We start from the raw sequence: 16,510 nt of genomic DNA, 5'->3' as shown, positions 1-16,510 counted from the left end.
TATCAAGGACTAAGTATAAGAGTTTGCTGCTTCTAACTAGAGAAATATTTAATTTTTTTTAAAGGCTGTACCTGTATTTCACAATTCTTTCAGCATACTTCATGTGTGGGGGGAATCTGGATGTAGCTTTGGAAAAACCAAGAGCAGTCACAATAGGTTCTAAAGCCTCTGCCCAAAGGTAACCTCAGGCTTTCAGGCACTTATCCCCTCCAAGCTTTGGCTGCTACTGAAACAGGTACTGTCTTGAACTGAGTATGTCACATTATTACCTTGATAAGAGAATTCACTTTAAGTTGTATATATGGGGGTAGATACAGAGGCCATGGTAAGGAAACATTAATGAGTCTCCCTGGTAGTTACCAGAGTAAGTTACCAGAGCCTTTCCCCTTGACTTCCCACACACTCACCAGACCATGTTCCCTTCCAGTTCACCTCTAGGTTTCCCTTAGCAGAGCCCAGAACATCTGGTTCCACAAGGCAGTTCATTCCTGGTGCAGGAACAACTGGAGATGGTTCCTCTGAGGAGCCCCCCATGGCTTTTATACCCTCTCACACCCTCCTCTTCCCCTGTTGCCAGTCATCAGTTCCTCAGTCTTCTCCTGCCTCCCCTCTTGGTGTCCATCCACCTCACCAAGCACCAGCTTTCATCTCCTTATCCTAAAGGGTGGCTCCCTCCCAGAGCCCAGTCTGTTTCCCTCTGCAGCCTGCAGGCTGAGCCACCTGGAAGAGAAGTGTTCCTCACCAGCCTTGTCCTGCCCTGGTCCTTTGCCTTCTCTGTTTCACAGGCACTTCTGTGTGCCAGTAGGTTTCCACTAGACTTACAGAAACTGTTTGCACAGTTCAAACACCAGTAAAGTAGGCTACACGGAGGAATGGGTTGCTCTTAAGATACTGGTAGTTGGTGTAAATACTGCTATTGAAAAAAAGAGGCCTGTGATTTATTGTAAACAAAAGTGTATATTTTTTTTCCCAGTGAAAGCTTCAACTTTATGCAACAGTAATAAAAATGAAGATTGTGTACAACAAACTGCACTATTAAACATATTCTCCAGATAGGATACCCAATGACCTTGGGTATTTTAAGAAATCTCTGCCCAAATAGCAGTCACTGTCAGATTTTTTTCACAAGAACATGACCACTTTACACTTCTAGTGCATTGCTGGTTACAAATACTTTTTAGTTCATAGTTGGAGCACATTAGCAAGTTCAAGACAATAGTTAGCATGAGCATAGTATTTCATAAACTAAAAGGCTGATGTTCACAAAACAATCTTAACCCAAGCTGCATATTATTACATCTGGTATGGAGAAATTACTTTATTGTGGTCCTGTACTTCAGTGTCATCATTCTAGGAATGCATTTAAGACAGGATACCTAGAGCAGTTAACCTTTCAAATACTTAAGACTTGTTCTTACCTCTGCTGAAAATGAATTAAGGGGCCAGGATTCAGAAGTATACAGATGACTGCCATTAAAATCATAAAGATTGAACAACTTTATATCGAAAGCATTTATAAATTAAATATTCAACAGGTAAGTATTGAGCATGTATTCAGCTGTATTATGGACATTCAATTCTGCATAATTATGAACACATGTAAATCTGAAAAATACAAGGGTGAAGATTAAAGGTGGTAGAGTGGTCATGCTTTGTGGAGTGCCAGGATCAGGTGATGTTTGTTTACTCATGACTTGAGTCTTAACAGTGACTCATAGATGCTACTAGAAAAAAAGAATAGGATCACACTGCAGCTCACTTAGTAACAGCTAGGAATAAGCTGGAAACTATCTTTCAGGCTTCCGTTTAAGCAATATTGCACAATCCTGAACAATCCAGCTTCTGTCCTAAAATTCAGGTCTAGCTCTTGCTTATATATTTCCTGCAGTAGTTAAGAAGATTGAATTATAGGTCTGTAGCTAAATGTGGAGGGACAGTTAAGAGACAAACTATCCACAACTATTAGCTGTTTCTCATGTCATACAGTAGATTCCTGCACTATGCAAATTTTTTTAACTGGTTGGACTCATCTGCTATTCAGTACTTTTAAAAATTCAGTTTCCATATTATAGCTTAGTCCACAAAGTCCTTGCTTTTCACTGTTTGCTACAGCTTAATTTGGATTAAAGGTTTTCACTGAAGTTTTGAAACATGCTGGTACTGCTGCTAAACCATATAGATGACTTCAAGAAGTAATACTCTAAAATTGTTGGCTCCCACAGGGCTCACCATACAATGACTTAATTGAAAATGCTGAACTACTTAAACATTCAAGATGTAGGCATGAGGTAACAATGTGTAAACAGAATCTGATTTGTCTCATTACAATCTAGCCATTCTAGAATAAAATTCTAATTTTCCACAGTTAAAAATTATTTAATGTGCAAATTCTGCCATGCCAAGGTATTAGTAAACTTCAGTCTCACAGTTCAGTTTATTCATAACAGCAGCTTGGACTTGGACACATTACTTGCAGTAGTGGTGATTCTTCATAAAACTACTTAGGAAAAAATCCTCTGCAGGTATTTTACAAGTGAACAATGTTTTTCACAAAAATGGAGGATGTTCCCTCAGCTGATGTGGTGGCACAGTGAACACTCATCCTGTTCAAGATCTGACAAAGTGCACAGAACAGTCAAGCATGCAGAGTTCTTGTTTCTGTAACACAGCACTGAACAGCCTCTGCCGGGTCATTCAGTGGCATGTTCATTCTTTGAGAAGCCCTGTCCTGAGTTACTGACTGAAGGGCAGGACTGAAAGAACCATTAATAAAATCTGAGTAAAGAAATATCTTTTTAAAAAGGTGCACATTATTTTTATTAAATGTCTTAGGCCACCTCTAGTGGCAGGCATCTGTATTCTCTTCTGCTGGTGGAGAAGCTACGAATCATTTGTATGAGAAATTTTCTTCCACAGTAAAGTTTTTAAGTTATTGAGTATTAAAGAATGCTCCATTTCCATCTGATTTGCTGTGACTTTAAGGGCAATGCACAAGTACAGCTGTTTCTCTAGTTCTTCATGGATATCAGAAGGAGCACCACGAAGCAGATAGTCTTTAAGGAGCTGACAAGCTTTTGCTAAGTTTGGCTGAATTACTTCAGTGGTACATCTCATTTTGCTTTGGTCACATAATGTTCTACAGTCTGTACCATAAATGCAGTCCAAATCTGAGTCGCACTGACGATCTTTAATTATTTCCTTCAAGTTAATTTCTGGCACTATTTTTCTCATGTCCATCATTTTCAAATCATATTTTTCGTTATATCCCAAGTTTTTGGCACTTGTATCACACATAAGAAAGTTTCCGTAAGGTCCGTGGAAAATATCTTCCACAAATTCTAAAAGCCCTATAGCTATTTTTGCCTTTCTTGGCCATGATGGAGTGAACCACTGGTCCATGCTTCTTCTGAAGCCAGAGGGAATGAGAAGTTCTATAATCCATGGAAGGCTGATTCCATAGAGAGAGGTATATTCAACTCTTTCGGTCACGTAGAGATCCCCACAAAAACCCATCAGCTTGGGAGTATGTTCTTTATCCTGCAAGATCACCATTAACAGAAACTCTTCTAGCTGCAGGAGTGCCCATGCAGATTTTGCCTCTGGCAAAGAGACTCTTCCATCTTTGTTTCCATCAGCGAAAGACAGGATGAGATTAACCAGTTCTGAAAGGTTCCCTTGTTCACCCAGTTTTGCCTGAAAACAACAAATGAAAAAGATTAAGTATGACTTCATTAACTACTCCCAATCCATCTGTCACTGCCTCCTGTTACTCTGCTTCTATGAATAATAGGAATAACTGGGTATCTTGTGGTTTTCATTGGTTATGGATGTAACAGGACCTGCCATCAGCTGCCTGCAGAGCTTCCTTTTTGTTCAGTTTTCATAGACACTGAGCATACAATCTTTTGAGAGAACTACCTTTCTCTGCACTTCAAAATGCAAATATTAAAATTCAGTCATTGTTCTTAATCGGATCAGTCTTGAGAAAAATTGTATCACGTACCTTGTTCAATGTTCTCTATGAAAAAGTATGAAGAATTAAAAAATTTAGATCAGGTTTAGTTTTCAGCTGGTTAGACCTTACAAATGTAGAGGAATAATGTTATGAATTACATTTTGTCCAATTATTAAGGGTACCAAGACAAAAGCGAGTACCAATCTCATAATTACACTGAAATGCTTAGTTTTGTTATTTGATGTAACCACCTCCATTGTAGGACTACAGAGAAAAAAGTCATTGCTGGAATCAGAACTGTTCCATTTTCAGCTAGGCAGATGAACTTTTTCCAAATTTTCCTAAAAACTACCCTAACACACCTGCTGCTCATCATTGTTAGAGACAAAGCTGCTGTAATGCATGATAACTGACATCAGCCTTACTTCATGTTTTCTATACCAATACTAGCAAAATCTGTAGACGTACAAGATGAATGCCATTTAAATTTCATCATTTAAAGAGTAAGGAAAAAGCCCTGATAATTAGTTACCTCAAATTCAAGATAAGCATCTCTGGGAAAAAAACTATTTTTGTGCTGATTATTTTTCTAGCATATCCCTGAACAAGGCTCATACAATGAGGTATATTGTCTCCAGCTTCAAGGAAACAAACAGTTCTGTCAAAATAGAATAAATTAGAATATACTTACCTTAAAAAGACCATATACCATTTCTTTGAATTTTTCAACAGTGGTTCCTCTTGTTGGTTTATCAAACAGGACTATTTCCTTCCTTGGTTCTGGGTCAGTACCAAAATCAAGTTGAGCAGCTTCTTCCATCTGGCATTTTATAACACTTTGCAGATTTCCCCAGATTCCTAAATAGATCTATGCAGAAAAAGAGGGGGAAAGGTATAAAACACTGTAGAAGTCCATCTGAAGATCACCTGTCCTCCAGCCACTGCTTTAAGAGTCACAGATCAGAAACTGAATCCTGTGTGCAGACAATGAATATGGCAATTTGAACAATGGCAGCTCCAAAGACAGCCCACTGCTGTGGGTACTTTGGAGACACTGCACTGTCAAAACACAGGCAGCTTCCCAAACAACAGATTGGCATCACTGCCACCTTTGCATAGCTTGTTATGAGGCTGCTCCTATTGGTAATGCAGGATAGCAGAGAAAAAAAGCAGTGTGATGTACAAAGTGTGCAACTCTGGCAAACTGTGGAAGGATATTTTGTATATGTACATGTAGTATAAAATAACCATACACCCCTCTACATACAGGACTAATTTCTATTATTGTATATTGGAGCATATTATATATATTAATTTGTATTAGTGTATCTTTGTATAGGTGTGTGTATATATATGGGGGGTATATATATATACACACATACACTCACACACACACTCTGCCTGTCACAGCAAATAAAATTTGAAATAATCTGTATTAAACAGATTCAACTTGCTGACACTAAGGTCTACCTGACGTTCCACACAATGACATTTCAGTGGGAAATAATAAAACTAGGTTGGATGAATGAAGCCTTACCTGGTTATTAGGCTTTGTTGACAAACATTTTCCAAAATACAATGTTTCTTTAGCACAAAGACTACTACATGCTGATCCATCAATAACACCAGTCTTGTATTTATCACACTGAAACAAACAGGGAGAAATAGATTTAACAAACTGCTTAGGAAAGGAGACAACTGTATCTCTTCCAACACCTGAGTCTTGAAAGAAAAACCTAAGAAAAAATTTTAATAACCCTATGCCAAAACCAGTTGTGTCTCTTAACAATATTTTATCTGAAGTAACGGAAGTCGTAATCTTACATGATGGAGTATGAGAATTTGATTAAATCACATGTGGCACAGACTGAATTAGTCAAACACTTCAGAAAGCTATACTAAATACACTCACTATGATTTTCCTACAGTCATGGCCTCTGCAGAGTTCTGTGTAGGTGGAGTACTGAACATACATAACCCAGCTGCCAACAAACACGACCAGCCAGGAGATGAAGAGATACTTGATCCGCACGTACGACAGACGGACCTGGAGCACACAAAGAGAAAATGCTGTTTGTAATTCACTGAGCAGCAGTAAATTTACTATTTCATTTACTAAAAATCATTTACTATTTAATCTCTAAGGAATTTCCACAGTGATAAAATAAGCAGACTGCATTATATGGAACGTTTGCTTCCTCCAGCGAGAGAACTGACAGGGGAGGTCAGTTTGATGTATGTAAGTGGAAGGAAAACTGAGATACAAATAAATGGAAGAAAAGGTATCAGACCCTTACGGGGCAAGCCAGACTGCAGAAACCAATTTGATCAAAATCATAAACCCCCAGAGCTCAAGTAAGTGCATTTTTCTCTAAGACCAGTTACCTATGTACCATTCATGGTAAATCAAACCCAACAGAACAGGAATTTGGTCAAAAAATAATCTGTGTTGATGTGTAATTATGCAAGATAGAGATACAATGAGCAGGATGGATATCAGGGTCAGGTTCCATATGCTGAAGTCTCCTATTCCTTCCTTGAAATGACACCATTAATTAAGCAAATAAAATTCTTCTATAGTAGCCTCACCTTCACCTTCCCACAACTGTATGTACGACTTTCCTGTTGTTTCTGTGGCCTCATATATAGAGTTTTCACAGGGGCAGAAGGAAAAACTATTTATAAATTAAGAACTGAGGGAGAGCTAAGTGTCTTACAAAGTAGGAGGGATGTTTTGATCTCTTCCTTCTTTTATTTTTCCTCCTCCTCAGAGTCTGGTGTGCTAACAGGATGATTTTCATACTCACATCAGGATCAGAAAATAATTAGAAGATCAGGATCAGCTTTAGCAGCAGGATATAAGGAAGTGCATGAGAGCAGCTATATTTGGTCAGTATAAGATCCATTTCTATCAGTATCCTAATCTTCAGCAATAGCTATAAAAATATGCTATGGAAGACTGATAACATATATTATCAAATACACCAAGTGTGCTCCCAGTTTCCTCTAGAACTTAGTAAGCCAGATGTGATACTCTATATTTAGTAAATCTCAAATCTTTCACTAATTTACCCAGATTCCCTTAAAAATCCACATAAGCTTTTAGCATCCACAACAAACTTTAGCAATTAATTCACAGGTCTACTATCCACTACCATGGTCACAGACTGGACTTTATTTTGCTGAAGTCTGATTCATATTAGCTTTGTTTGAGACCCTCTAGTTCATGTATTGGAAGAGAAGAACGAACAATCTCTGTCCCCATCTGACATCATTTTGTAGGCCTCCATAACACACCTCCCTGTGATCTCATCTCTTTTGCAAACTGACAGGTCCTAACTTGACTGTACATCATGGAGAAATTATTTCATATATTTGGAAAAAGTTCCAAGAAAGATAGTAATCATGATCAGTTTTGCCACCACATATGTACACAGAACTGCAGTAGATGCAAATAAGCAACTTTTTTTAACCAGAAAGACTAGAGTAATATATTAGTATTTATCAAAATATAACAAACAACCAGCATGCATTATACCCTTCTTCTTGGAAACAAAAAATCCAGAAAAAGTCAGTTTCAAAAGACCCAAAGGTGATTCCAATCCATAAAGCTGTGGTCCTGCCACATGCCTCAGCTGTGCATCCCTATTCCTTCATGCCTTTACACACACTCACTTGACAATCTTAAAACTACCTGGATAAAAAAGGAGAGAGCTACAATTAACTTTTATTCCAGTGATTTTTTTAGAGACAGGTTTTATAATTTTGGGTTTTTTTTAAAGGTATTTCCAATAACTCTGTTATGTAGCAGAACATGAAGCACAGAAAACTACTGATCAAATCTGGGGAAGAGCTACAGAAATAAAAATGACAATTTTAGGGAAAGCTGTTTCATGTGTAAAAACTGCTTGGGAACCAAAGCTTCTGGGACAAAAACCCTCTTTGTTCCTCAGTGTTTCTTGCTGAATCCTTCCATGAACCTTTATAATACACTTTAAACCAAAGTGCTGTTAATTAAATTTTGTATTATTGTATCCATTTAGTACAACTTCAGAGACAGCAGCAGCCTGCAGGCCTCAGGACCAGTGCAGAACATTGACCATTCTCCCAATATGGATACTATGTATATTGTCCTCCTCCTTAGGCTGAAAGAGAGTGTTCTTGAGACTGAAAATCCTCCCCAAATGCCATCTGACTGCATCATGTATTTGGCAGGAAGTTCCAGAGAAGCTAGATTTATTTTGAGCTCAGGCCTGTGCCAATGGAGTCATGCAGCTTTTGACTTGCAGAAGCTGCCCAGCCAGTTCAGACATGGACAACAGCATCCCTCTGCTTACAGAAAGCCAAGGCTCCACTCTCTGGTTCAAAGGGAATTACTTTTCCAATAAGGACTTCCTCATCAAGTTCAGCAAAAGGCATGATCATTATTTGATTTCTTCCCATACATTGCCCTCCCAAATTTTCGTTTTCTCCCCAGAACAGGCCTGTGAGCATTGACACACGTAGCTCACTTCAGCTGGCACAGGCCCACGCTGTCCTGATGAGGGGACAGGGCTTGACTGAGCTGCTCTGGTCACACGGGGAGGCACCCTGAACACGAGGCCTTACACTGCTGTGCAGGGCACTGCAACATGGCATTAGGGAACAGCACATATAGATGGGCTCCATTTGAAACTGTGACAAACTGCCAGGAAACTTGTCATAAGAACATTTTTAGGGCAACAGAATGACAGAGTTCCAAAATTATCAAAAAAAGGAAGAAAGTGTTCAAAACAAGGAAACAGTCCCTTTTTTCAACTCTACTCTTCCATCAAGACTTAAATATGAGCCAAGGAATGCAAGAATGAGGGAAGCACTTGCAATGCTTGATTGTTACAGATTCAACATCTTCCATCACTTGTATATTCTGCTAAGTCATATGCACTGAATAATAATTAGACATTCATCCCCTGAAATAGAACTGGAAAACCACTTCTGGCAAAACCCAAGCCTGGATGCACTCCAAAGCATATGGAGAGTAGTGAATCAACATGCAACATAACTTGACAGATTTTTGGTGAGTGTACTTTTTATTTAAAACACTTCTATGGTTAAAGAGTATGAAAGTGTTTCTTTGTTTAATAGTAGAGAATTTAATTCTGGAAAGTATTACACATAACCATAGTGTAGTAATCTTCTCCAAATCAGAGTTGCTCGCTCCATTTGTCTTACATGCTTGCAATAGAAAAGGACAGATGAAAAAAAGTAGGCCAATCATGTTAGAAATTCTATTTTGTTCTCTGTTCGGGTTGATTTGTCTCTCACAGGAGGCATTTCAGGTAGGCTGACATGATGTCTGAGAGCATTAGCCCACACTGTTTTGGATGCCATGAACAGGACACGTTCACATCTTTAAAAGCAGACAGTGCATGCTTATGATTATGTCAGTGTCTTGAGTTTTTTTCTATCCAGAGTAACCAAAGTGAGGAAACAGAGCTGAGGTATCTTTTGAAATAAAATTTTGACCAAGATGGAAAATGGGACATCTCTCCTTTAAAGGTTAAACAGAGCAGAAGGGATTAAAATCTTAGAGCAAAGAGATTATTTAGGAAATTTCTGCTATGTGAGGCTTTAAACTTGCTTATTCTTTAGCCCTTCAAAGACATTCTCTTGTACATTACTGAAGTCCATGAGGAACCTCTAAAGAGTCTGTAAAATTGATGCAGAATCTATAAAGTCAAACTTCCACACATGCAAGTGCTCTTTACATGATTTTTCTCATAAGGAATCCTGCTGGTTAGTCCTCAGCTGTAGTTACCGATTGTATTGTGAGGCTATCAGAAAAGAACTTCAGGGCAATGTCCCTTAAATCTGGGACACTAACTTTTCTTGACAAACAAAATCCCAGTGTTAATCACCCAGCTGTAAAATCCTATAATACAATCAAATTATTTTTGTGGTCTTTAGTGGTGTTTAAAAGTTCTTCATGTTTTAGGATTTTTTTTGTTTTGTTTACTATTATTACATGATTTGCAGTCTAATAAGCAATGGCAAAGCTTTGTACTTCAGAGTTACTGTTCTTTATAGTGACAGGACTTTAACACATACTCAGGGAGAACCTAACACTAAGTTTTGGGCTAAGCTAAGATAGCTAAGAGTGTGCCCTGCTCCTTTTACATGAGCTGACACATGGCAGGACATCTTTATTGGGCTCAAAGATCATCACCTGAGTACCTGTGGGTTTTGCATTCTGCACAAAAGCTAAAGCGTGCATAAAGCAACAGAACATTTGCCATAGAATACGTGTTGCAACCCAGCTCATAACATCCTGCTCCCATGAGGACAGAAAAGCTGGAACAGTATTAAGTTCTGTCTGACAGAACCTGATGTTCTGGCAATTCATTTCTCAACATAATGTTCAAGGAGTCTGGAACAGCAGCCAGCAAAGGCTGGAATTCACTCCGTGATAACGTTCCACTGTACAAACATCTCCCCTGGTGTGCTACTTGAAATGCTGCACAGAAACATTGCAAGACTTTCCACCTTCTCATAGCCCTCAGTGAGTTCAGTCTACCACTTGTTAGAGAGCATTGGCTCCTTTGGAGGCAAACCTCAATAAAGCACTCAGCAATCAGTGTAAACCATGACTACATTTGTCACGTACCAACAGTAACATGCAGTGACAAGAAAAGCCAATATATTGATAGTTGCTGCCATTCTATGGATGCATCAAATATCAACATACATTCACTAACACAGAAAAATATGTTTAAGGGCACAAAGCCACTATTAGCTCTCCTAAAACAAGTCCATAGAATCTGCAAAATCACCTCTCAGTATAAAAAAGCACAATCAGAATATTTTTTTTTAATCTGCAGTAGAAAGAAACATTTAACTTCTTTGGCTTTTCTAATAAATAATTTTGCTGTCTTCTTGTTTCTTAGCAGATTTAAAATATCGTATTTTGCTTGGAAGGCCTTAAATTAAATTTTGAGAAGAGTAGAGAAGAATATTCTCAGATATCACCATATGATGACAAGAAAGAGACTATCAAGGCACAGGAGACAAACAATTTGGAGACTCCTAATTTGAAAGGTATAAATTATGAAATAATTTTTATTTTTATTGAGGGCTTTATGCCATGGGAATCCAAATATTGTACAAGTGTCTACTTCAGTAAATAGATCTAGAGTAATCTTTTTTGGTTTAAAACCCAAGTGATATGGATCCACAGTTTCAGATACATACCATGAAACAAATACTGAAGAGGGTAAAATTAGATCTGCATTCTTCTCATTAAGCATTACATCCCACTCCAGGTACTTCCAGAAAGAGAAAAAGATTTTTTTCCACATCTGGAACTTTTCCAAATGAGGAGAAATTCAAACATTCAAGATTTTAAAATGCACCAATATGAAGTTTAAATTTTTTTTATCCAACGATCACTAAGCATATCAAGAGATGACAAACACATAAGCAGCATGTATAAGAAAAGTAAACATTATTTATCTCCTCAAATTCAACAAATGTTCACCTTAGTTACAATCTAGTTAAAATACAACCCAGCTGATAAGGAGAAATCCAGTGGATAAATCATCAAGCTACCACAATGTCATGACTGACTAACATTTCACCACAGAACTTCCTACGACACAACAGCCACAGCACTTCCAACCAAAACATCCTTACTCTGCTAACTGAAGTAATGCAAACATGTACCTGCATACGGAAATACAGAAGCGTGTCTACGAACATATAAGGAAATGCGTGGAGCTGCAGTAGAAAAGTGCCCGACATTAATTTTTTAGAAAACACGTAAAAAAGGGCATGAGTTGCTCCTGCAAGCTGTGGTCCATGCGCTGACAGGATGGACGCCTGCAGCGCGGGCGAGAGGTGCAAAGCAGGGGCGCGGAGCTCCGCGCGGGGCTCCGGGGCCGCGGCAGTGCCGCAGGTGTCGCTGCCCCGCCGGCCGCGCCGTGAGCCCGCGGAGCCGCGGGCCGCCTGCGCGTAACAGGTCCTGCGCGGCCGCTCCGCGGAGCGCGCTGCGCCCGGAGGCGGCGGGAGAGGCCCGGTGCCACCGGCGGGCGGCGGCGAGAGGCACCGCGGCCCCGAGGCCGCCGCCACCTGCTCCCGTGCCCCGGCACAGCCGGCCGTGCCCGGCGCCGTCACCTCCCGCCGGCCGGGCGGCAGCGCGGCGCAGCCGAGCCCCGGCCGCCGCCAGGCGCCGGCGGGAGGGGAGCGGCGGCCGCGCCGGGCCGGGGGAAGCGGCGAGAGCCCTGCGGGGGGCGCCGCTCCGGAGGGAACTTTGCGGGGAGGGACGGGCGCCGGCAGCGGCCCCTCGCCGGCCTACCTGCGCGGAGTGCGGCTTCCTCAGCCAGGCCCCCGGGAAGAGCCGCCTCGCCATGGCAATCACACATCCCCGCAGCGGGCGGCGGTCGGAGGCGGAGCGGAGAGGAGCGCTCCCCCGCCTGCCGCCGCAGCCGCGCCGCCGGCTCCGCTCGGCTCAGCGGGGAAGAGCCGCCTCGGGCACCGGCGGCTGTCGGCGGGCAGGGCGGGCGGCTGCCGCCTCGGCCACGCTCACGCCGCCGCCTGAAGGTGCGAACGCGGCAGCCGCGAGGGAGCGAGGCGGGGCTGAGGCGGCGAGGCGAGCCCCGCCCGCCCCGAGCCCCCGCGGCTGCCCCCGTCCCTTTTCCCCCTCGGGGCCGCCCGGAGCCCCTGGAGCCGACAGCCACCCGAGTTCCCCTCGTGTCTGCCAGAAAGTGCTCGGGGCGCTGTCTGGGGACAATTATGGAAAATCTGTTAATAAATAACGCGTGTCGTTGATTGCGAACAGGCTCCCGTCATTTACTGGGCAGGGTATTAAAACCAGCTGCAGGCTCCTTACAGTCCTTAAAAAACCTCCAACACCCAAAAAACTCCCCGCAAAACCCCAAAAAGGCGTAGTTCCTCCAAAATAAGGAAGGAGTGTTTACCTGGACACATATTAACACAGATGAGCACGTGTTTTACTGTGAGGTTGGTAAGAACAGCCTGAATAAGTTGCCCAGAGAAGCTGTGGATGTCCCAGTTGAAGGCCAGGTTGGACAAGGCTTTGAGCAAACTGGTCTGTAGGGAGTTGTCCCTGCCCATGGCAGGAGGGTTGGAAAAAGGTAATCTCTAAAGTTCCTTCTAACCCCAGACATTCTGTAATTCTACATTAGTGCCATAAAATGGAGAAATGTTACCTATTTCTTCTTTACCAGGGGATCCCTCAGCCCTTCATACATTGTGGGAAGCCTCAGTCCAATTGAAATTTTTGGGAACACTATTAAGTTCAAGTAAAATCATCCTTTCTTACACAAGGTTTGGTTTCTGCCCAGCCTTCTTGTCTTTATGAATTGATTGTAACTTCTTTTAATGCAGTGTGCTAGCAGAGTCAAAGACAGAAGCTGGGAGTCTCCAGTCCTGATGCTGTTAGTCTATGAGACTTCAGGCACAAAGATTATGCCAAGGTGTCGGGATAAAAATGAGACAAACATAGCATGTTATGGCTTTGGGTGTTCAGTGCACTTATCAAAGTGCACTTTTTCATCTGCTTTGATGAAAAGATTAGTTACTAAATACTACTGTAAGGATAAGCTAAGTATTTTTGGCATGTCTTACTCTTTAGGAAAAATGTGTATGTGGAAACCAAATGTTAGGAGCTCACAAAGAATTGAGAGATTTGTGCTTGAAGATTCAAGAACAGTCTGTGACTGTTTTTTGAATAATGTAATCACTGCCAGAGTCACCCTGAAGTATAAATCTGAAAATTAATTAGTAAGATTTGGCACTCCTGTAAAAGCAATCCTGGCTTTAGTAACCGCCAGTGACTCTCGCAGGGTTTTCTTCTCTCCCTATTCAGCAGGCCCAGATGGCTGCACTTTGTGCATCCCCTCCCTCTGCAGTTCAGTGGTTTGCACAAGTTTAGCTGGGTTATGGACATGCAACAGAACAGCAACACAAGAGGAGGCCACAGAGCAAAGCATTTTAACATTTTGCTGAATAATCTCAAGCCCTTACTTCATCCAGTGCTCTATGCCAAGCCTTGGAATGACAGGCTGGGAGTAATTGTGCAATGTCGGTGTCCCATATGGCTGGCAAGGATCTAAATGTTTCATTCCTGTTCCATCTAGATCCAAACAGCTCCTGGCATATGTTCATTAGGGGATATATTTTTCACTTAGTACATGAGATCTTCATCATCTGTGAGAGCAGGTGCTTTATTCCAGCACTGGCATGTTTAGTTCTTCTTCAAGTACTCTTTGTGCCCAGGCTTTGCTAAATGCTAAAAAATAAGGCTGTTTCAGCCTTTTGCAGTTACCTGTTAAATTCCTGATCAAGCTTCAGTAGAGGCAACTCCCATGAAAAGCTAGGCCACATAAGCCATGACAGTAACAGGAGCCATGTAGCATGCACTGACTTGGTGTTCACAGGATGTGGAAACCCAAAGGAATATTCTAAAGACTGGGGGGCAGATGCAGAAAAACCACACAGGTAGAACATAAGTCACATTGCTATATTATCCACTGTACAGCCTCTCCATTCACACGTTTCCATTCTGCAGTTCACACATCATCCATTTTTGTAGGCCTACACCATCCAGCTATTACAACACTAAATGTTATTCTAATGATGCAGGGTTTTTGTATAAGATGGAAATCGACTGCTAGTTGTACAATGCAGTGTTTGTCACTCACAATGTCAAAAGGTAAATGTGCTTTTCTAGTACCTTCTTACATTCACCTGCAATTCCATGACAATTTGGAGCATATTACATATTAAACATAACTCAGAAAAACCAAAAAATTGTTGCAAAGATTGAGGCATCCAGGAATTCTAGACATATAAGGAATGACTGTATGAGACAAATGAAAATACTGAAAAGCTAGAGGAGCATCTGAATTCTTCAATATAGTCAGTGTAATGTGCACCTTGAAAATATAATAAATAATTTTATCCAGTTTCTTTTGAAGGCAAGTCTCTGTAAGTTGAACAAGTAATACAGGTTTTAACATCACATGAAAGCTAAACATTAACTTATTGCAGTGGTGCTGGACTTGCTTCTTTCAGTTATTTGAAGCAGCTGCACTCACATTCTGATTTAACTCAAATGCTGTCATAAGAGACTCCATGGGAAATCCAGGGTTCACCCACTCTCCCCAGCATCCTATTATATGCAGGGAGCCTCTGGCTAATGTTAATAATCACAAGACTTCTCTTTCTCACAGCAGCTCGACTAACTTCCAATCTGCCTGGCCTGGCTTCCTAGAGTAATGCTCCTTTGCTCTTTTGCCTAAAAAATATTCTATGATCCTGAGCAGCTACTGCAGTTTTAAAGGATTACAGCACCAGTAGAATGTAATGATCTAGCATTTGCCATTGCCCAGCTTTGTAGATCCATTTAATAAGTGTATTTACACAATATATGATATGGTAATGATTTAAAATAAAATTACCCACGTTTCATAAACTAAGGGCTTGAAAAATGTAGAGGTTTCTCTCTTTTTGTGCTACTCAGCTATCTACTTGCTCACTCTACAGTCTAGGAGTCTGTTTTTATACAGACTTGACTTTCTTAGGCCTGTCTTTGTGGATGAGAGCAAAGATCTGGGGACACATCCAACCTTTATATCTAAACTTTGCCTCGTGTTCCCTGCAGAGAGAGACACTGTTTCCTTCCCCTTTGCAAACTTCTGTGAACTCTGACTTAATCAGTGTATTAGCTTTAATTTTATCCTAATACATTATTTCCTATTATTTCATATTCAGATTCTTATAAATGCTAATGTTTCTATTGCACGAGGAGGTGGAGCCACCTCTTACCCAGAAAGCAGACACAGCCTGTCAAGGATTCCCTTGTCCCTTAACTCGGTATAAACAAATCATGAATCTATTTGAGGAAAAGGACTCTTCCAGCCAACGGGTTTCATTTCTAGGGCTCTATTTACATGGTCACTTTAATCTCACATAAATCCACCCTGCTGCTGAGGCAGATGGTGTCACCTTCTCTTGCTGTTGGTGCCTACCTTCTCCCTTGGACTGGCACAAACATTTCTGTTGTTGTATAAAGAACTAAATCAATGATCTGAACTAAAAACTAATCTTGACCCTTTTTTCCTCTGAGATAGATTAGAGGCACTCCAATTCCTTTCATCAATGGCTTGAACTTACACAGGAGGAAAAAAGCTGCTTATAACCACTGAAACCTTTACCTTATTTAAACATATCTCCCTTGTAGTTTTACCATCAGATAAATTGTATAAATGTATGTGACTCATTTGTAGCTTTTGACTGAGATTAGATACAATCACTATGATTAAACATTCAGAGATACTGATTAATTTGACATACATGTCTTTGCTTTGAGGGACACAATGTTTACTCTTTTATTCTGATATATTTTTTTAAAATTCAAAATGTACTAAAAAACATTACAGTAAATAGGTCTTTATAACATAATATATCTAGAGTAAATGGTTCTTCAAAAATCCAGAATAGAAAGCTTCACATGTTACAATCCTGTATGCATTAGAGGACTAAGAAAACTCCATAAAT

The 16,510-nt window shown here is 40.8% G+C and overlaps 1 protein-coding gene across 3 annotated transcripts; it reads right to left on the bottom strand.

Annotated features, from left to right (window-relative positions):
- Positions 1 to 937: 937 nt before the first annotated feature.
- Positions 938 to 12,577, bottom strand: DIPK1A (divergent protein kinase domain 1A). 3 transcript variants are annotated; one of them, XM_064428273.1, is made up of 5 exons: positions 12,285 to 12,577; positions 5,868 to 6,002; positions 5,493 to 5,600; positions 4,647 to 4,823; positions 938 to 3,693 (listed from the first exon to the last, which is right to left on the bottom strand). In XM_064428273.1, exons 1-5 carry the CDS (start codon positions 12,336 to 12,338, stop codon positions 2,881 to 2,883), a joined length of 1,287 nt encoding a protein of 428 aa, XP_064284343.1. In that variant the 5' UTR covers positions 12,339 to 12,577; the 3' UTR covers positions 938 to 2,880. The 3 variants fall into 3 exon arrangements, with proteins under 3 accessions (XP_064284343.1, XP_064284342.1, XP_064284344.1); XM_064428272.1 differs by lacking the exon at positions 12,285 to 12,577 and adding an exon at positions 11,654 to 12,262; XM_064428274.1 differs by lacking the exon at positions 12,285 to 12,577 and adding an exon at positions 11,183 to 11,204.
- Between the last annotated feature and the right edge of the window lie 3,933 nt (positions 12,578 to 16,510).

Source organism: Passer domesticus, chromosome 7, assembly GCF_036417665.1.
Source record: "Passer domesticus isolate bPasDom1 chromosome 7, bPasDom1.hap1, whole genome shotgun sequence".
Classification (NCBI taxonomy): Eukaryota; Metazoa; Chordata; class Aves; order Passeriformes; family Passeridae; genus Passer; species Passer domesticus.
The sequence above is the reverse complement of the archived record's forward strand: the minus strand, read 5'-3'. Positions and strand labels throughout refer to the sequence as shown.